Here is a 19,794-nt window from a genome sequence, read left to right on the forward strand (position 1 = left end):
ATTTTTCCCTCTTCAGCCACCTCACATTTTTTATTTCCTCCTCCGTCAGTGAAAGCCTACCTTCACCAACAAGTCGGACGCCAGCACATCTTTCACGTCTTTAATTGTCGCTCCGGCTTGAGCGTACTGTTCGTCGGGGAACTTGGAGGGCTCTCCGGCTCCGGACTCCACGACGACATTGAAGCCCTGCTTGATGAGAGCCTGGACACCAGCTGGAGACAGGGCCACACGGCGCTCGTTCTGGAAAATCTCTTTGGGAACGCCAACGGTGAGTTGCTTGTATGGGATTCCTGGAAGACCAAAAACATTTGAGATAAGGTCCAACTGTTCAATGACTCACATTCATGACTGACTGATAGAAAACTGGAGAATAGAAACAAACAAAAGCTTTAAAATCAATGTGATGATGATTGCAGACACTGATTCTATTTGATTAAATCTTTTGAGCATTTTCAAAATTAGAAATTGACCCAAAACAGTAAATACATAAAACACACTAGAATTTATTGTTTTAAGCACATAAATGAGAACCTGCCAGAAGAAGTCAGAATAGGCTACACTGCAGAAGACTAATTTATTTAGAAAAAAACAACAACTTCCAGTCCCTTAACTTATTAGCTAAGGATAGGGCAGATGTTTCACCATGTGCATTACATGCACTTTTTCTTGTTAGGATTGTTGTAGAAAATAATTCATAAATCGGTGTAGACAAATGTGTTCACCTGACATCCATTTTAGTTGGATTTAAAACAAAAAAAAAAAAATTAATAATAATAGTATCCATTCATCAATGACCTTTGCTGGCAGACCATACTTGTACCATTCCTGAATTGCGGTCAAAGACCGCGCAAATTTTTTCAGAGGACCACAAATAACCTGCAGGCCATATTTTGAACACCCTGGGTTTACAGAAAACATGCTGAACTTCAGGTTAATGTTTATTCAGTTTAATTACATGTGGTAAAAAGCAACCTCTACAAAAACACACAAATTGTTTCCTGAAAATATTGCAAGTTCAGTTTACAGTATTATGCTGTTTTGTTTGTAACATACAGCTAAGCTTAAAGATAATCATACACCTTGCAGATTTAAGTTAAAGTAGTGATTTAATTTTACTAATATTTTTATTTTTGCAAGTGTTATTATTGCTTTGCCAAAATCAAGCCAGAGTCCCAACTTGAATCTAGCAGAGACTCCAAAGATTACAATGATGGCAAGAAGAACTGGCACTAATAATCAAAACACCAGTGAAAACATGCCAGTGATGATGAAAGTATATTATTTTCAATTGATTATTTATAAGGGGCGTTAATATTGAAGATGGATTTTTTTATAATAAAATACAAAAACAACACCCCTTTTCCATTAAATTATCCAGTTAGATTTATTGAAACCAATTTTAAATCAAAATCTACTTATAATTTTTGGCTTAAAAATACATTAATGAGATTTAAACTGGAATAAAAAGAAGGCAAACAACAACAGAACCAAGTAAGTTCAGCGCCCTCTGAGAAGAAAGTTATTTCTGAATCTTTGAGCAACAAGCAGGTCACATGCTGCATTAGCAGCAATGGAAAATTCCACCTCAGACTTTTTTTTTCCACCTTCTCTTCATATAAACACAAGTGCGATACATTTCGGTTTCCTTCCCTTTTCTTCTGTGAGAATCCATCTCAATAGCAAGATACTTAAAGGGATTTTAAATGTCTAAAAATCTAAAGGTCAATAATACAATTATATTGGGTGTTCTCTTTTTTTAAATCCCAGTATAGATAAGTCCACAGAGGTCAAAGCTAGGTCATATCAACACACAGCCTGTGCCTGCTCTACAGAAACTCGTCTGAGGCTGTGTGTTCAGGACAGACGCTGCCAGCTGTTACTGGACCTGTCTGGACTGCAGGAATGTCAACCTCTGTCACCGTGAACCAGAAGGAGAAGCAAACACACGCAAACATTAAGCTCCTGCAGCCAGCTAGCACCGGTTCATAGGACACACTTCCTGGCTGCGTCAGATTAATGGCGGCAGTATCCTCAAAGTGATATTGAAGCTCAAAAACAATAAACGGTAGCACTTCCTGTAGTACTTTAAAATAAATTGTCCTCAGTTTGGTTTTCCATGCCTATACATTTACAAAAAGAATGCATTTTTTTAAAAGCAGCTATTCAAAGATAACCATGTACTGAAGAACAATTAACAGGTAATACTACTATAGATAAAGATGATAAATTAAATAGCAGTATGGGAGCAACTTTGAACTTTTAAATAAATCAGGAGTAAAAACAACAACAACACTGCTAAAGCCGTCCAGCTGAACACAAACTAATGAGACTTTCCACCAAAGCTACAGGTGGTGTTGCCTTCATGTTTGTAGCAGTAGCTGAGCTCTATTTATACAGCCTTGCAAATGTACTCACATCCCCATTTTGTCATAAGTGTGCGTAATAGTAAAGTGGGGGGACACAGATACAAGGTTTTCACAAATTGCACAAATGAAAAACAGAACAGAGTGCCATATCTCAGTCTAAAGTCTGTATTTAGCTCCATATTTCTTCTCATTAACCCCACCCATCTTGCCTGTCCCTGCTGATGAAAAGTATTCCCACATCATGATGCTGCCACAATAGTGTCTCATTGTGGGTATGGTACAAATGGCTTACATAATGCCACAATTGCTTTCAGTATTCTGTAAAATTGTCTTTATACTGAGATGGAATTAATACAGGCAGAAACTATTTATGAAGGTAGGAGGCATATCTGTAGTTTTAGACTCTAACTTAGCTGATTGTAAAATGCACTTTGTGAGAAACTTTGCTAAGAAGAGACAAAACTTTGTATATATGTAAGACTATTAATGCATGTATGAGTTTTACCGTTTTTATTATGCCAAACCACCAGATTGTTTGAAACAGTTGGATTTCCTCAGGTTGCAGATTATATCTAAAAATCAGCTTTACTCCTCAAAAGAAATCACACTTGTGTTGGAATTTCATGTCAGCAAACACAACATGACTCTGCAGAGAGTCTTCACTGAAGAAATACTTCACCAGCAGCATGTTGCTTAGGACTATAAATGTAGTCATTTCTAATATGAAATCTTACTTTTATTTGACTATTTTTGGATTAAACTTTGTGTCTGACCTGGACCTGTGCTCCGCCAGAGCGCTTGATGGGTCCGGAAGAAGCGCACACATGTTGACTTGATGGCAGGGCTGGTCTGGACCTTCACGGACGAGACGCCCCCGAGCAATGGGGCTGAGCAGCTGGACACCACGACGCGCAGGAGGCTCGCCATGGTGCACGCACGCCTGACACTCGCACTGCAGCAGGAGCTGAACGGGACCGACAGCTGGCGACCTGGGGAGGAGACAGGATGGATGCGTGCCAGAAGAAAAACAAAGGAGGGAGGTGGGGAATTAGTAGAGGTCAGGAAAGAATGGATCCGACAAGGTAAATAGACACGTCAATACATTTCCTGATGCGATCAGGGGGTTTTAAACAGAAAAATCTTCAACCCTGCAGGAAAAGAAGAAATAATTGCTACTTTGTCTGTTTGTTCCATATAGCTTCAAAGAGGGAGGAGTGGGGTTATGTTATGTGCATTGGCAAAAATAAATAAATAAAAATTACAACCAACCATTCACTTAGGTTGTAGCTCACTGATCAATACCAAGCATCTGGGACGGCTTGTTTACTATACATCAAGATAATCCAACAGGCTAAACTGGACTCTGTGTCTGGTATAGTAAGGTTTATTCTAGAAGTGACTGGTTAGCAACAGGCTATAAACTTCTCTCTGCCACTCTTTGACAACTAAGTGTACATGCTAAACATACGCGCACACACAAAGCAATGTGGACACCGAAATCAAAGTAAAATGAACCGACATTACGATTTGTCCCAGTGGAAAAAGACAAGTTGGGGCAAAACGTGTTCACTTGTTTTTTAACTACCTCCTTCAGAGCACTTATCAAGCAAAAGTGTAATTTGCCATTACCAGCTACTCAGTTATATTTGCTGCTAATACTTATAATGCTGCATCTTGTGATTTCTTTATGGTGATTTACTGCAACAAGATTGGACTTTTTAATTTCATATTTATGTAGAAAATATATTATTGATCCAATCCAATATAGTATTAGGAATGCATAAATCAGGCTTTTCCTTTAAAAGTTTCTCACTATCATTGTGGTCTGTCTTACTGATTCTGACTGGATCCTCAATTTTTATTATAAGGACAAGAACAAATCAGATCTTGTAAAAATGCGAAAAGGAATTAAATAATTAAATAAAATTATAAAGATTTGACCATTTTGAAAAAAGAGCATGTAGTACCATGTTTTCCAATCATGCATCTTGTACTTTTTCTGCAAACATTTACAGAATAAGCAGTATAAATTTGGTTAGAGAGGTCTGGCTAACAGCTGCCCGTTCACCTCTAAATCCAGGGAAAGTAACAACTCAAATCAATGACTTCCCCGCAACAACACTGTTTTCCAACAGTGTTATTCACAGAACCTGTGTGAATTTAATGTGCTTTAGTCAGCAATGGAGATCCTCTGTGCGACACATCCATGCTGACTCCATCGCTTTCTTTTTGTCCCCCCTCTCTCTCTCTATCTGCAGAACAGAGGAGCTAACATGAGCTAGCTAACCGGCTGGCGCGCTGAGAGGCGTAGAAAACAAAATCCCCATACTTTCATTGTAGTAGGCGATGAGTCAAAACAGGACCACTGCGCACTCAAATGTGCCCGAAACTAAACAAATGCAAAGTGAAAAGTGTGACAAGTGAGGTTAATGACGAATACCTTCACTGACCTTTGCAGACAGTCCGGGATCTGTGCAGCACAGCCGACTTTCCGTCGACCCGGAAGGAGTCGGCGGATCAGCGGCCGCAGGGAAACATTGACGTGTTGGCACCGCGGTCAGTGACGGAGCACAGAAAAAAATTAAAATAACCTGTCGTAGCTTGTGTATTTCAGTTCATTATGATTTAAGTGAACATGTAATAATTGTGGGTGTTATTACATTTATTGAACGATACGGAAAGCATGTTCTGAGGCAAGATTTGACGTAAATGTAAACTGTAAAAAGAAAACTGCACTACGTAGATATAAACAGATAGGCAATTGTAAAGAAACTCCCCAATGAACGCATTAGTCAAAATACTCCGAGTCAAATATTCCCGGTCATTTAAAAATAAATTGTCCTGAGGGTGCACGTCCATAAGCTTCCACGGTGTGTCGCTTTATTGTAGCCCAACTGTGAAGGACATTTGTTCCGCGTTCTGGGGTAGCCATCGTTTCAGTTCATTTTATGTTTATAAGGACAAAACAAATGTGAAAAATTATCCTTAGGCTTAATACAAATGATAATTTCATTTATTAAGGGGGCAAGAAGTTGCACAAACCAACCTGGTATCTCATATTAAACGTATCCCTAAAGCAAACTGGCTGTGCCAAACTAAATCATTAATGTGTCTGATGTTTAAAATCTTTTTGTAAACAAACATAAATTTGTTCACTGTTTGAGGAGGTGTTTTTAGAAAACACATTTATTCTGAGTATTATGGGGATGACATACCAATAATAGGATATTTTTATCAGTGTGTTGCAAAATGTTCTGTTCCAATAAATGAAATACTAAGTGGGTGGTATAATGATCAATGCGCTCTATCTATGTTCTGAAATAAATTTCTTTCCTTTTTGGAAACTCATTTTTAGGAAGATTTTAATAGTTCAAGCCCACATCATATTTCATTTGACCCTTTCTTTGGTCTCAGACACAATAAATGTGCCTGAGATAAGGCGTTCCTGCTATTTCTATCTGTCTGTTTTTTTTGTGTGTGTGTATGTACTACAGTCTGGTCCCTCTTATGCAAAATAGCCCTGGTTTAATAACTTTATATACTGCACACATTGGTTTGTGTTTGAGCTCTGGCACATTTAAAACTCACAGGACAAACAGAACTGCATTGACTGTATTCTTCTACTTACACATGTTCATCTGGTTCTCTTTATCAGGCGCTGAGGGAAGAATGCATAGTTTCTTTTCTTGCGTCTTGTTCTAGCATTGCACCCGCAGATAGCTCTTCTAAACAAATTGTCTTTGTTTGCTTTTTTCAGTTAGAAACTATTAAAAAAAAATTAACAGATTGAGACACCGCTTTAAGCTCAAGGGGCAACCGGAAGAATATAGTTACCATCTTTACCAACTTTTGCAACCTAGCACTCAATGATATTTCAGTCCAAGCACATCTTGTAACTGCTTCAAATAACACCACACTGAAACAAACAAAATAAGCCCGTGTGTATTTATAAATAATTAAATTTTACAAAGGAGAACTAGTACATCATTAGCATTTTTTGCTCAGCAAGAATACATATTCGACCAGACAATCAGCAGATCACTCCTCAAGAGTTTCCACATTCAGTTAAACATCCTTTGACTCGACGTCTATTTTTTGCTTCGGCTCTGATAAGCTCAATAACACCCAGAGCAAGTGACGTTAAACAAAAATAGTAGTTGTGTTGCAATCTGAAAGTTGTTGGTTCTTTCCAGTCACTATCCCTGGTCTTCAAGGCACACTGACCTGGATGTTTGAGATGTTTCCCTGCTTCAACACATTTAGATGATTGCAATTCAGCCTGTTAATCAATTGGAATCATGTGTGCTGAAGCAGGGAAATGCCAAATACATGCAAAGGCAGCGTGCCTTGAGGACCAGAGTAAAAGAATAAGACACTGATCTACTGCATGGTTTTCAAATAAGTATGGCCACTAGCGGAACAAGTCAGCGTCAGGCCAGGGGGCGGGGCCAATTACCGGGCCCCTAACCAATCACCGGGCCCCTTACGTGGAGTGAAACTGAAACTGTTGAGGACCCTTGTATATTAAATACAAGGGTGTATTTAATATTAAATACCCTTGTCAACAGGCGAGGGCGCACTTTCTCTGTCTATAATCACATATTTCAATGACTTGAAACCATTCCTCCCTCCCTGGCACCTCCGGGCCCCCATCCGGCCCGGTTTGGGGGGCAGCAGCCTTCCTATAGATCCGCGCCTGAGTATGGCGACACAGTTGTCAGGAGGAAATGGGGCACCTGTTCATCAACCTGCTTTTTTTTTTTAATTTAATTTTTTTTTTTTTTAGAAACTGTAGTGTTTTTTTGTGTTTTTATGCAAAAGGACATGAAACTTGTGCAACATAATTTCATTCTGCATTGTGTCTTTGAGGTGGTGCTGAATTACAATAAAGTAAATCTTGAATCTTGAAGGCCAAGTTCTGTGTCGGTCAGTATGTAAACAATTCAAGAACTTTCAGCTGTGTTGTTGGCTTGTGCTGACTTTCTTTGCTTTAAGCTTTTTTTTTTTTTTTTTTTTTTTTCCATAGTTATTACCTTTAGGCATTGAAATTAAAATAAATACATACTCATACAAAGAGTAACTGAATTTACTTTTCTGGAAAATATAAAAATGAATAATAAAAAAATCACAGATACAAAATACATGTTAACAACACAATGCATCACATAAACATGAAAACAAAAATCACAATTTCTGAAAAACTGCTTTTTAGATGGAACTCATGTCAAACTAAATTTGCCTCCTGATTTTATGCTGTATTATTGAGAACTCTACGATATCTTTGCATTTGAGCTGGTCTCTTAAGTTGTTTGGTGATGCACAAATATGAGGTTAAACATTGTGGGGTGCAATTGTGAAATAAGTGTTTGCTTTGTTTTGGAACTAATTCTTAAAGACTAATTTGGCTTTGCGCAAGTTTTTCTTTCAAAGTCAGCATGTTTTATCCAGCTTGAACTTTTCTCTGATTCGCCATCTGTTCTCATCTTTGAGTGTATTTATGGATCTACTGTCATTTCCCTTTCTGTCACCATTTTTGGACATCTGGCTGCAGAGTGAACTTCCCGCTTCTTTTCTACCACAGGTCACTTTTGTAAGCTTCCTTTCTCTGTTGCTTTCCTCTATTACACAAGCACATTAACCAGCACATTATCTTTTCTAATTAAAATCCCTAAACATGTCAAACAAGTTGCATCACTTTTGTCTTTCACAAAATAAGTGATACTCATTTTTTAATCTAATATTTTCCTAGCTCTGCATTTGTTTCCGGGGAACACGCTGCATGTGAAGATCTGTTCTCTTGATTAAAGGTGTCGCAGCCTGGTTCCCTTCACTCTGACCAACTTTCTGACTTAAATTGTGTAACAACAAGCTTCTTTGACATATACAAGTTCAAGTTTGTTTGCATATACAGTATTTTGTAGTTCAAAAGTGCTTTCAAAGACCTTGAAACTGGGTTGATGTGCTGCATTTTCCTGGTTTTGGTGAGAACGCCAGCAGCAGCGTTCTGAATTAGTGTTGAGTGCAAATGTGCACATGTGCATTTATTGGAGCACTGGTTAGAGTGCATCTGCATTTGTGACGATTGTTGGATTGCCAATAAACAAAAAAGTATCTTGTTCAGACACAGATAATGTGTGCACATGCATGAACACAAGAGTGAGAGAGTGGAAGAGAGGCAGTGAGAGAATATTTTCTTTCTACTCCTCAAGAAAAGTCTTTGAAGTTGCAGAAAATTCCAGGAGTTTCCTGTTAGCAAGCCTGGGCTATAATGTGAACCAGGAGTGTGTCTGTGAATGAGAATCAGTCTCTTGGATGGCGAGAGGAGTTAGGATCCCAGCAGTCTTTGCTGTCCTTTCCAGATTCCACATTTGATTCGCTTCTCTGTCTTTCCTTTTTCAGAATGCAAAGTTTTGCAATGCTCAGAGGGGCTTTGAGGTTCGGGATGCAAAGTTTGGAAACTTATTAACTCAAGGTTTTTGTGAATTTTCTTTCTTTTTAAATCATTTGTGTGACTGGGAGGTCCTTCCACTGTATTTTGGATGCTGCTCTGTTTTCCGAGAGCGAGTAGTGGAGAAAACATAAGAACTGCAGATTTTTTTTTTTTTTTTATCCCAGATGACATTTTTAAGCAGCAGCGGCGCTCTGACACATGATCAAACTCGCTTTCAGCCATATCAGTAAAGATGTTGCATTTGTGTACTTCACACCTCCTTGTGTCGCTACTTTGTTTGTGGAGCCTCAGCTACACAGGTTTGACCACAGCCTGGCCAGGCATTCCTGGAAGTAAGCCAAAGTCTGATTTGGACCCAAATGTGAGAGACTGGGGGGATTACTCAGATCTCTCAGCTGGAATTGAACACGGACTTGGACTGGAAGAGGACAGAGAACAGGAGGAAAACAGAGGAGTCAGGGAACCATCATCCAACTTGGCTCCTGAGCTGGATTTCCTGGCTGACTTTGCAGGCAGGAGAAACTAGCTAATCAGCTGATGCATCCATTTGCCTATTTACACTTTATTCAACTCCAATGTTCCCTCCAGGTAAGAAGCGACTGTGGGTGATAACTGCTCCATCACACAATGATAACTACCTACGGATGATGGAAAAACAGCTTGAAGACATGGAGCAGGTAATTTGCTGATGTGTTCATTATACCAGGGTTTTCGCACTGTGGTACAAGTAATACTTCTGGTGCTTGAGAGATCTCGTAAAAATCTCACAAGTTAAATCCATCTGTAAGCCGAAACATAATATACAGTGGTGTGAAAAGAGGCTTGATCCCTTATGGGTTTCTTCTTTCTTGTTAGACCAGGAAACAAATTCTGATATTATAAACTGACTAAAGACAAAATGCAATATTGAAATGATGGCTTAAAGTGTTTAAAGAAGTAAAATAATAATAATAATAATAATAATAATAATAATAAAACAGAACATCTAAATAAACTGACTGGCCCCCTTTTAAATCATAAATTAAGTTTGATTAACAAAAGCACAAACAGCTAAATAAAATCTGTGGTTTAGGGACAGGTTTTTGAACAAGTCTTCCTCAAAATAAAAATACAGTGAACAATATTTTGAGAACTCCTGAAAATTACTGAACTGGATGAGGGTGAAACAGGAGTTACTGATGATTGCCTAATCTATTAGTCTGTAACTGGTTGGACCAGTTACAGACTTGTAACTGGTCCAAGTTACAAGTCTGTAACTTGGATCAGTTACAGACTAATAGCAGAAAAAGGTTCCTGTTGTGAGCTTATTGAAATTGCTTGGTTTTTTGCGTAGTGACCATTCTAAATGTCCAAAAAATATTCATTTGGACATTTTGACATTTTCAGTCTTCTTACTGAATTATTTATACAGTTTTTGCTGAAACCGTTTCTTGTTTCTTCATATTTTTCTTCTAAGGAGGAGGTCCTTCTCATAATATTTTCAAGTTATCTTGTGCCATTTTTCTTCAAAGCATCATAAAGCCTGTGAGCATAGTTCCATGGACACAACTTACACCTTATTTATCTTATCTATTTAATTCATTTAAAAAAAATCATGTGGTCTGCCGTTGACGGTCAACTAAAGAATGACGCTTCGCTCATCTCCTGGGTGGGGTGCTTTCTCTATTTTTACAAACACAATATTAAGACGCTGTTCATTTCCTTGAGTTAGTTTTTCATAAAGGCCTGATACATCTGCTCTAGTACTCCAGCATTCCTCACTTTTTACAGCAGACTGCACATGTGCTGCCTTCAAAGACTAGAGAGAAAATAAGTGAAAGCAAAGCAAAGCTCCCAGGGCATATTTTGACTTCAGAAAGCCTCAAGAACTATCAAAGAAACTGTAAAAATTAATTCTTTGAACGTAAATGATAAGAGTGAATGGAAACCTTTCAAATAGCTTTTGCCTGTTTTTCCTCCTGTGTCGTTTTCAGAAAGGGCTGAACTGCCGTTTAGCAGAAAGAGACACTTTCATCATAACTATCATCCAGAATGCCATGATGGAAGGTCGCATCCAGAAAACAACTTTTCACGGAGATGCAACGGTGGAGAACCTGGATCCTGACACTGTCACCAAACTGCTTCATTACCTGGAGCTTTCCAGCCAAGTAAGACTTCCAACAGACCGTCTTTTTGCTGTTTTTGCTCCTGTATCAGTTTCACTTGCCTCTAGCTTACTGCATGTTGTGCTTTATGTGAAACATTTCAGGAGCAAACCTTCACCATGCTGGTCATGAAGAAGAACCTCCAGGTCAGCGAACGTTTTCCTTATCCAGTTCGTGTTGAGGCAATTTTGGAGCTCATTGATCAGTTCCCAGTGAGGAAAATGGAGAAGATGACCAGAAAAGGATCAAACTTAAGGTTTTGTCAGTGGAAAACACTGGTTTAGTGAGAAACGTAAAATCTATTAAAGGTTTTGTAAATCAGACATGAAAATCTGTCATGCAGACAAATTGGTGCTATTGTAGCAAAGCTTAGTAGAGACATTTAAGCATCACAACTCAAGAAAGTTTCTTTTGACCAGCTGCTGTAAAAAGATGATCTCAACGCTTTTTCTTTTATATACTGTTAACATGTAAAGAATTATAACTGGAGACTATTTTGCATGGTAGAAACACAAATAAAGACAAAAACCCACTAAAGACAAAATACATGACTTACAGAATGAAAATCAAAAATGTCTACAAGCTCATTTAAAATTTAATTAACTATATAGATAATACAATAATAAGAATTGGGAACATTTGCGTTGATAATATGTCACACAGATGACAGATGGTATGTAATATAATTATATATAATATCACTTTACTATCTAATTATTTTAATGACTCATATGTGTCAACATAACTTTAGTCAATATATTTTATGGCTCAGTGCATCACAGGAATTGTGAACTAATAAAATATTGAAACAATAAGTCTATGCTGAAACTATAAGACTGATTGGTTTATAAAATGGCTTATTGATTAGCAATATCAGTGTAATATAAATATAAATCAGTGTAAATGTCTCCATCCTTCCATTTCAGCTAATAACATAGCATTGTTATTTTGTAATAACTTTCTATTTTATTATATGCTTTTAGAAAGATTAGAAAAAAATAATAATAATTTTGAAATACACTGTAGTTTTGTGAATTTCTTTTCAGTTTCTTACTGAATTGAATTATGAACAATGGGCATGCTTATTTATTTGTAATTGTAAAATATCAATAATTTATTATTTGTTTTGTAACTATAAATTATTTTGCTTGCAATTACTCTATAAAAAATAAACTTCCATACATTCCTTCTATCAATTAAGCATTTAGTCATCTGTGACATCTCATTTTTATATTTCTAACTATGATTTTGTCGTAGGTGCAAAACCACAAAAAAGAAGGTTGTAATGAGAAGAAAAAAGAAGACGATGAAGAAGATGGTGCTGAGCCCTCAGAGAGCGGGAGACGTGACTTCAGTCGTGGCTTCACAAAGACAACCCTTGGACAAGAAGGCTGCGCTGAGGAGTAAGATTCAGGATATACTCAACGGCAGGTCGAGGTTTGTGATTCGTAAGACGCCTGCTGGATCCGCAAGAGGAAAGGAGTCAAACACCGATAACTTGGAAACCTCCAAAGTGTCCAGTGGAGTCCAGTCTGTTCCACAAACTGATGAGAAAGTGGAGAAAGACAAGTAATGTTTGTTCAATTTTCACGATTTTCTAAGAAGTGAACATTAAAATGCTAGATGCACATGGCTTTGGTAGAGTTTTTCTCTTGTCTTTACAGGCCTCCTTCTTCCACTGACAAAGGAAAGGAAACAAATGGAGGACAAAACACGAAAAACAAAGAAGAACCAAATATAAAGACGGAGACAGAGAAGAAACAGGGCACAAAGAAAAAGGGCAAAGGGAAGAAAGGAAAGAAAAGAAAGGGAAGAGGGAAAAAATCCAGCAGAGAAGTGAGTGAAGAGGACAAAACAGCCCTGAGAATATTTTTGGACGGTATCCGAGGGTCCAGAAGGCTGATGGTGAGAAACTTGTATTAGAACAATTTTGCCCCTTTATTTGATCCCTTTGCCAACAAATGTTTCTGTTTTTGGTCACCAGCTGATCTCGACGCCCAGCAGGGACACAACTCTGTACATCCAGCAGACCGAGGAGAACAACAAGCAGCACTGTGAACTCGCCATCAGGAAGATAACCGTGGCGACCATGGTGGGAGAAGGAAGTGACGCCACGATCTCTGTGCAGCACCAGCAGCTCGGTGGGGAAAATATTCTGAACATTTGCTTTTAAATCATTTGGTTATAGTTCCTTTTAACTCAAGTTCTCTGAAGATATTTTAAAGATGTGAAAAACCCCCGCCATTAATAACTTCAGTTAACAGGGGAGTGTTGCATATGTTTTAGAAAACCATGACATGGAGGAACTATGGTGTTTTTGTACAGCACTAACAAAGAGTGCCTTTACCATCTGTTATGGCGTCTTTAGCCCAAAATAGTGAAAGTTAATTAAAATTTAGAGTAGAAACATTCACTGTTTGGTGGGAAAAACAACACTCAATTTATCAAGCTAATATTGAAAGACTTTTGTCAGAGCTGCTTTAAAATGAGCCCAATTTAAAATTCTACCAGGATACTAAAGATCTGTCCAGTGGTAATCCAGATGGCACTGTTCATCTCCGACAGCTAGGGGAACTCAGGTAAAGTTATGTGTCAAATACATCCCGAATGGGTTAATACTGCTTATTTGCATGTATATTCAAAGGACAGTGGATTCCCTGTGTTGTGCACAGTGTATGGACTCATGGAAAATATGGCCAAACACCACAGCCCTTCAACGTTTATCAAGGAATTCCTCTTGATCATATCTTGAAAACTGAATATTTAAAACAGAGTTTGGGATATATCAGTACTTTGTTCTACTTGTGGCACAAAAAAGACTTTTAATTCTCCCGCAGTCCTAGCTCGGTACTTGGAAAGAGCGAGGCAGATGTCACGATTGGATGATGGGGAATGTGACAGAGGTGGTGAGGCACAAACACCGTCACTCAGGATTCAAACATTTAACCCACCCTCAGTCTCTCCTGGGACACAAAGTCCTTTGTTGTTTTACTTTGTACTAAAATATGTTCATCTTTGAGACCCTAAACCTATTTTCTTTGGCTTGACAGTGAAATCTGGCAAATATTTGCAAACCAGTGTTTAGCTTTAGCTTTAGCTTTAGCTTTAGCTTAGCGTTGGCTTGATTTTAGTTGACCTACAAAGAACAAATCATATTAAAAATAAAAGCAGTAGTCCAATATATACGCTTTATAGCACATGTCTATCCTTAGTTTGAATCTAGTAATTAGAGTTTTAAAAAATGACAGCTACCTTGAACTCAACACTTCAGTTTACATCTTTCAGAAGAACTCAACAGTGTCATGATTAACTGTCTCAACAGAGTGACATGATCTGTGGAGAAGATTTTAAGATGTGTTGTGTGGATTTGGGACTTTCCGTTTCAGTGTTTGCCCGTGATATTTTGTCTTATCTATGTGTGTTTCAGAGTCTGAGCGTCCTCTTCAGGATCAATCAGAGCAAGACTTTGACTCTCGTCTGATCCCTCTGCTAAGAGCAGAGCTCGGCTTGTCCTCCTCCGACCTCTTCTCGATGACTGTCACAGATTACGACGTCAAACCTAAAGTAGGAAAATGTCTCACTCATCTTTGTGGCTTCCTGTTTGGCAGCTATGTTTTCTTGTTTTCACAAATATTAAGATTGAGGTGTGTTGACACTTGGGGCAAGGGTAAGATCAGGAATCTATAATGTTTGCATTTCTTTTATTTGTGTGAAAACCTTTAAGCTCATTAAAGTCTAAAATGCTTTACAGTTAATTTTTTTTCAATCTGTGTTTTGGGATTTTGGATCGTGTCACATTAAGCAACACGAACATAAAAGTCAGTGTTAATGAAATTCAAATGAACTAAACAGGACTTTCTTGTTGCCTATTCTCGTTTTCTTCTTTAACTCATCTTTGCTTCAGAGAGTCTTTGAGGCTCCTCCATCAAGCCCAGATCTGTTCGAGTACATTGACAACTTTCCCTCCAGGCACTCTGAGAAAGAGAAAGAAAGGAAAAGCCCTGCTGTTTGCTCCAAAGACATACAAGCACCTGAGGTTGAGAACTCACTGCTCAGGTAGTCATTCAGTCATGCAAAGGATGCATCTGCAGACGTTTTTTTTTTTAAAGTCTGCAGATGCAGTTTTAAATAGATTGCATAGATTTTGTTGTGCGTTTATTTATTTCATCCAATCTAAATATGAAAAATTGACTAATTCTAGTTTGATCATTTGTTTTTGTTCCAAAGAAGATTAATAAATGCTATAAGTTGTACATTAGAGCAGTGGATGTTATTGTTTAATACAGCACTTTTTAATTTCTGTACAGATTTATGTCTAAGCGGAGGCTGCTACTGATTTCTGCTCCCTCAGAAGACGATTACTCTTTCCAGCAGCAGATCTCTGCTCTCAGTGGTCAAGAGTGTCAACTGGGTAATAGAACAGAAATATTTTGGTTGAGTTGTGCTTTCACTTTGAGTGATTAGCAGTTGTAATTTTACCCATTTAAGGATCTTTCTGTGGAATGTAACTAATAGTTACATTAATAAATTCAGTTAGTCTATTTGTGGATTTCTTCACCGAGCACATCCAAAATATTTGAAATAAATTGAAATTTATGATGTTGAAACACCTAGTTGAGTTGTAGGCCAGGTCCCTTTGGTTCCACAAAGTCCTGTGAGCTTTACGTTTCAGGTGGGACATTGTGTAAAGCGATGTGTAACGCTGGACTTGCGGTTGCTTTAACTGTGCATCTACAATCTAAAGGCGACCTTCATAAAATATACAAAGAACGATACTGATTTTTTTTTTTTTTTGCATAGACAACTTCTGCATATCCTGAGTTTCAACAATCTTCATTTCATTTCCAAAGCTCTACAAGTCTTTGATATGACTTTTTTGGCAGTTTGAAAAAGTAAAAAGCATTAAATATGAACCTTTAAAAAACTACAAATGGATGGATGGATTACTAATCTCTAAAGTGCTAAATCTGAGATCTTTCTTCTCTTCACAGGTATCCGACACTTTGCTCTGTTGAAATTGACTGGAAACGGACCAAAAGCTTCAGGGACTGTTGAGCTATATCCTATAAATGGTAATAATTTTTAATTTTGCTGGACCATAAATAATATTAAAAAATTAACTGTACAAGGTAAAAGAAAAAGTGTTGGTTCCTTATTCCATTACCATTTTTACCGTAAAGGCTTTCACTCCATAATTTTTCCTCCAGGTCGCAGTCAGAGTGAGGTGGAGCCATTATCTCGTGATGTGGTCAACAACCTGAGAGAACAGCTGAAAATCAGTAAAGACTACTTCAGCATGCTGATTGTGGGGAAGGACAGCGATGTCAAGGCATGGTTCCCGTCACCGATGTGGTCCCTGGACAACATCTACGACCTGGTGGACTCTATGGAGCTTCGTATCCAGGAAGCAAACCTCCAGATGAGCGTGGGGATCCACTGTCCCGAGGACGAAGGAAGAGGAGGCGGTGAAGCAGAACACTATCCTGGACATGATGAAGACAGAGCTGAGGAAACGTACTTATATCACCAATCAGAGAACTAATGAGATTTCATTGAACCTAGAGGATTCATGAAAAGCATCATATGTATTCCTAATAGATTATGATGGATAATGCTATTTGTTTGATGAATATATGAGGACTCATGCCAAAAAGACCAACTGATCCACAACCTACAACTACAAATAGACTTCTTCAGGTCTCATTAACAGCATCATGAAACTATAATTGGACATGATAGAAACCACAGAAGAAAAAAAAAAACAAAAACAAAAAAATGCTAAGAATTAAGTAAAAAGAAAAAATTACAATCTGTACGAAATATGTAAGAAATTTTAAAATAAAAACTTGATACAGAAAAAGAAAAGGAGTGTTTTGTTGACAAAAGAAATGACGAACAGATTCTTGACCTCCTTCTGGTATGTGAAACTGTTTTTGCTCTGATTTTACCTGCTGTTTCCAGCAGGGGAGAGAGGGAGTACTCAAGGCGGAGGAGGGGGCTGTGATTTTTGGCAGCACTTCTGTCCAATTTGTCTCAAGCACATTCATTGTATAAAGTAAATGAAGAGAAGAGGCTCATGTTGAAGTGTTGCAATTCTATAAATGTAAGTTAGGCTTTGCTTGAAAATGTGTTTTTTTTAAAAACAAATCTTGCAAACAACTTTGGTCCTCAAAATGTGGAGTTATGGCTGGCAGCAACTCTTCCAACTTTGCTTTGGAAATCCGGAGTTTGTTTTGATATAAAGTATAAAAACAGGAGTTCAGTCAAAACTTGTCTAAGAGAAGAAAAACAGAGGCACCTCATCATCTTGTCTCACAGAGAAGCTGATGAAGTAGCCACCTGGACCTCATAAAAAAACCCGTTGAAGTCTTTCCAGTTAGGGTACCTCTGATAGTGATTTAAGAGAGAAACATGGCGGCTGAGACCTCTTCACAGTCTGGCAATAACTGGTGAAGGTCTGCTTAAAGACGGTGCAAAGATTAGGGTGCACCGTTTAATTAGATTACCACAGACAGTAATCTAATTAAACTAAAATACAACAGAAACAATGCAGTCAGTTAAGAGAGAAATTAAGACCCAGACAAAAAGGGGAGAAATTGTGAGAAAAGTAAACTCTGCTCTAAATTGTAGGTTTTAAATAAACATTAAAAAAAACATACACAAAACCCTCAAAAAGTGAACCATGAAAAAATGCAGAAGAAGTAAGAGGGGTCAGCAAAAAAGAAAGCCACTCTGAGCCGCTCCAGCTAATTTTACATCTTGTTACATTTCACCTTCTGTGGTCCAGATAAATAGGAAGACGTGTTCAGACGGTAAAAGACCCGAGGAGCAGGAAAAGAGCCAAATGCCTTTTTGTCAAGATTCTGCACATAACAATTCACTGTAATCTTTACTGGGCTAAAATTGGAGAATGCTAACGTCTCATGATAAACATCTGTTCTGACCCAAAAAATAAAAAAATAAATGAATATTGAATACTGTGGCAACCATCTGGGACTGAGCCCCCTCAGAGGGAGCAGAAAGCCTCATGAAGCCCGGTAGTAGGAAGCCTCTCTATGTGGAGTGCAATGCTGAATTGAGCTACGGTTCACAAAAGGTGACTTTCCTATGCCAGGTCAGGAATATTAATAAATGACAGCAATAAAGAAGGCTGGAAAGCTGGGTTGGATTATCGTAGAGTCGTAGATATTTTGTTCTGAAGGAAATCTTTGAGAGCTGTGCCAGATCAAGCTTCTGGTCTCTGCTGTCTCCCAGGAAAATAACACAAACACAAGTTTCTCTATATGAAAGCTAAAGCTTTCCTGTACTTGAGGGGGCCGCAGTCTATGAAGGCTTTATAGGAACAAACCTGTTTTCTGTTTCTACATCACAGCAGTATAACATTCCATATTTTTGTGCCATGCCCTAATATAAACCACTTTTTTCACACTTTTGTACTTCCATTTGGGTCTCAACTAGCAAACTGAAGCCAAGACTGCCACCTTGCAACCCAAGCAGAGCTCCAGCTTGTTTGGTCAGCTATGTATGTGCTGTACAATGGCTACTGGAAAAGACAAGAGTTGTGCTGTTGACTTACCGTTCAGAAAACACTTGCTGCATTCTTGATGGTTATGCTCTTCTTCTGCTTTTCAAAGATATACAGTTGTATAATTGCACATCTGTTTACTGTCAAATGTTGAGTCGGGAGGTGTTAATCTTTTTCAAAACTTTTGCACCTTTGTACTGGAGGTGCTGACAAACATTTAGTGCAGTGTAAATCTTGGAAAAGTCCATCATCAATTGTGACAGATAAATGAGGATGGAAGTAGTTACTGTAATCCGAAAGTGAAAAAAGCAACTGGGCAGGATACATCTGGAGGGAACTCTAAAGAAAACCAACCAATAGATGCTTTAAGGTCTGTGAAAAAGCTAATAGTAACCATGGAAGACGAAATACAACAAGAGGTGAAGAAGACCAGAATAAGTGGAAGCATCAACATGGGAAAACTAACTGAACAATGGAGTTAGACAAAAGCAATAAAGGATACACCACAGACAGTAACCTAATTAAACTAAAATACAACAGAAACAATGCAGTCAGTTAAGAGAGAAATTAAGATCCAGACAAAAAGGGGAGAAATTGTGAGAAAAGTAAACTCTGCTCTAAATTGTAGGTTTTAAATAAACATTTAAAAAAAAAAAACATACACAAAACCCTCAAAAAGTGAACCATGAAAAAATGCAGAAGAAGAAGTAAGAAGGGTGAGCAAAAAAGAAAGCCACTCTGAGCCGCTCCAGCTAATTTTACATCTTGTTACATTTCACCTTCTGTGGTCCAGATAAATAGGAAGACGTGTTCAGACAGCATTTTGACAACATTGTGACCATGTTTGCCTGTTTTATTGTATTTCTGAGCATATATAGAACTTTAATATCTTGAAAATAATGTGTAATTGTATCACATCCACTAGCTTTCCCACGCTGTCGATGTTTGTTCACCCTTCTGTATTGCTCACACACTCAGTTAATCATTAACTACAGTATATTTTGGTCCTCACTTTGGTTTCTTGCAAAACTGACACGTGCATCTGTTTGTTAAACATTTTGCATTTTGAAAAAGAGAATCAGCTGCAGAGCAACACTGAAAGCCCAAATGTGGGAAAAAATTTTTATAACTGATTTAATACTAAAAAGAGTGTTGGGTTTATGTCAGTGTTACTGTGAATTGGATGAATCGTCTGGGCCACTATGTGAGCCTCAGATGATAACAAAAAGCTTTTGAATTCAAACAAATTTCAGTTGATGACTGACTTAATAAAAAGTCACACATATACAAAAACGTAACCAGTTACGT

General features: G+C 38.0%; 2 protein-coding genes across 3 annotated transcripts in view; one reads left to right on the forward strand and one right to left on the reverse strand.

The window, feature by feature from the left end:
* nnt (nicotinamide nucleotide transhydrogenase) overlaps positions 1–4,900 on the reverse strand; it is a 28,917-nt gene extending 24,017 nt beyond the window's left edge. Inside the window, exons 1-3 of one of the 2 annotated variants that reach the window (XM_014983313.2) lie at positions 4,817–4,900; positions 3,140–3,355; positions 61–290 (exon numbers count right to left, since the gene is read on the reverse strand). In XM_014983313.2, coding sequence (XP_014838799.2) covers positions 61–290; positions 3,140–3,293 — 384 coding nt within the window. In that variant the 5' untranslated portion in view covers positions 3,294–3,355; positions 4,817–4,900. Of the gene's footprint in view, positions 1–60; positions 291–3,139; positions 3,356–4,806 lie in introns of both variants that reach the window. The other variant, XM_014983315.2, reaches the window with a different exon arrangement.
* Positions 4,901–9,025: 4,125 nt separating this feature from the next.
* ccdc80l2 (coiled-coil domain containing 80 like 2) lies at positions 9,026–16,826 on the forward strand. The gene is made up of 12 exons (XM_014983312.2): positions 9,026–9,329; positions 9,406–9,494; positions 10,791–10,964; positions 11,066–11,217; positions 12,219–12,530; positions 12,626–12,866; positions 12,946–13,102; positions 14,389–14,525; positions 14,866–15,017; positions 15,269–15,372; positions 15,953–16,033; positions 16,169–16,826. Exons 1-12 carry the CDS (start codon positions 9,050–9,052, stop codon positions 16,501–16,503), a joined length of 2,214 nt encoding a protein of 737 aa, XP_014838798.2. The 5' UTR covers positions 9,026–9,049; the 3' UTR covers positions 16,504–16,826.
* The last annotated feature ends 2,968 nt before the right edge of the window (positions 16,827–19,794 follow it).

Source organism: Poecilia mexicana, unplaced genomic scaffold (assembly GCF_051168715.1).
Source record: "Poecilia mexicana isolate PSO_F unplaced genomic scaffold, ASM5116871v1 scaffold_12, whole genome shotgun sequence".
Classification (NCBI taxonomy): domain Eukaryota; kingdom Metazoa; phylum Chordata; class Actinopteri; order Cyprinodontiformes; family Poeciliidae; genus Poecilia; species Poecilia mexicana.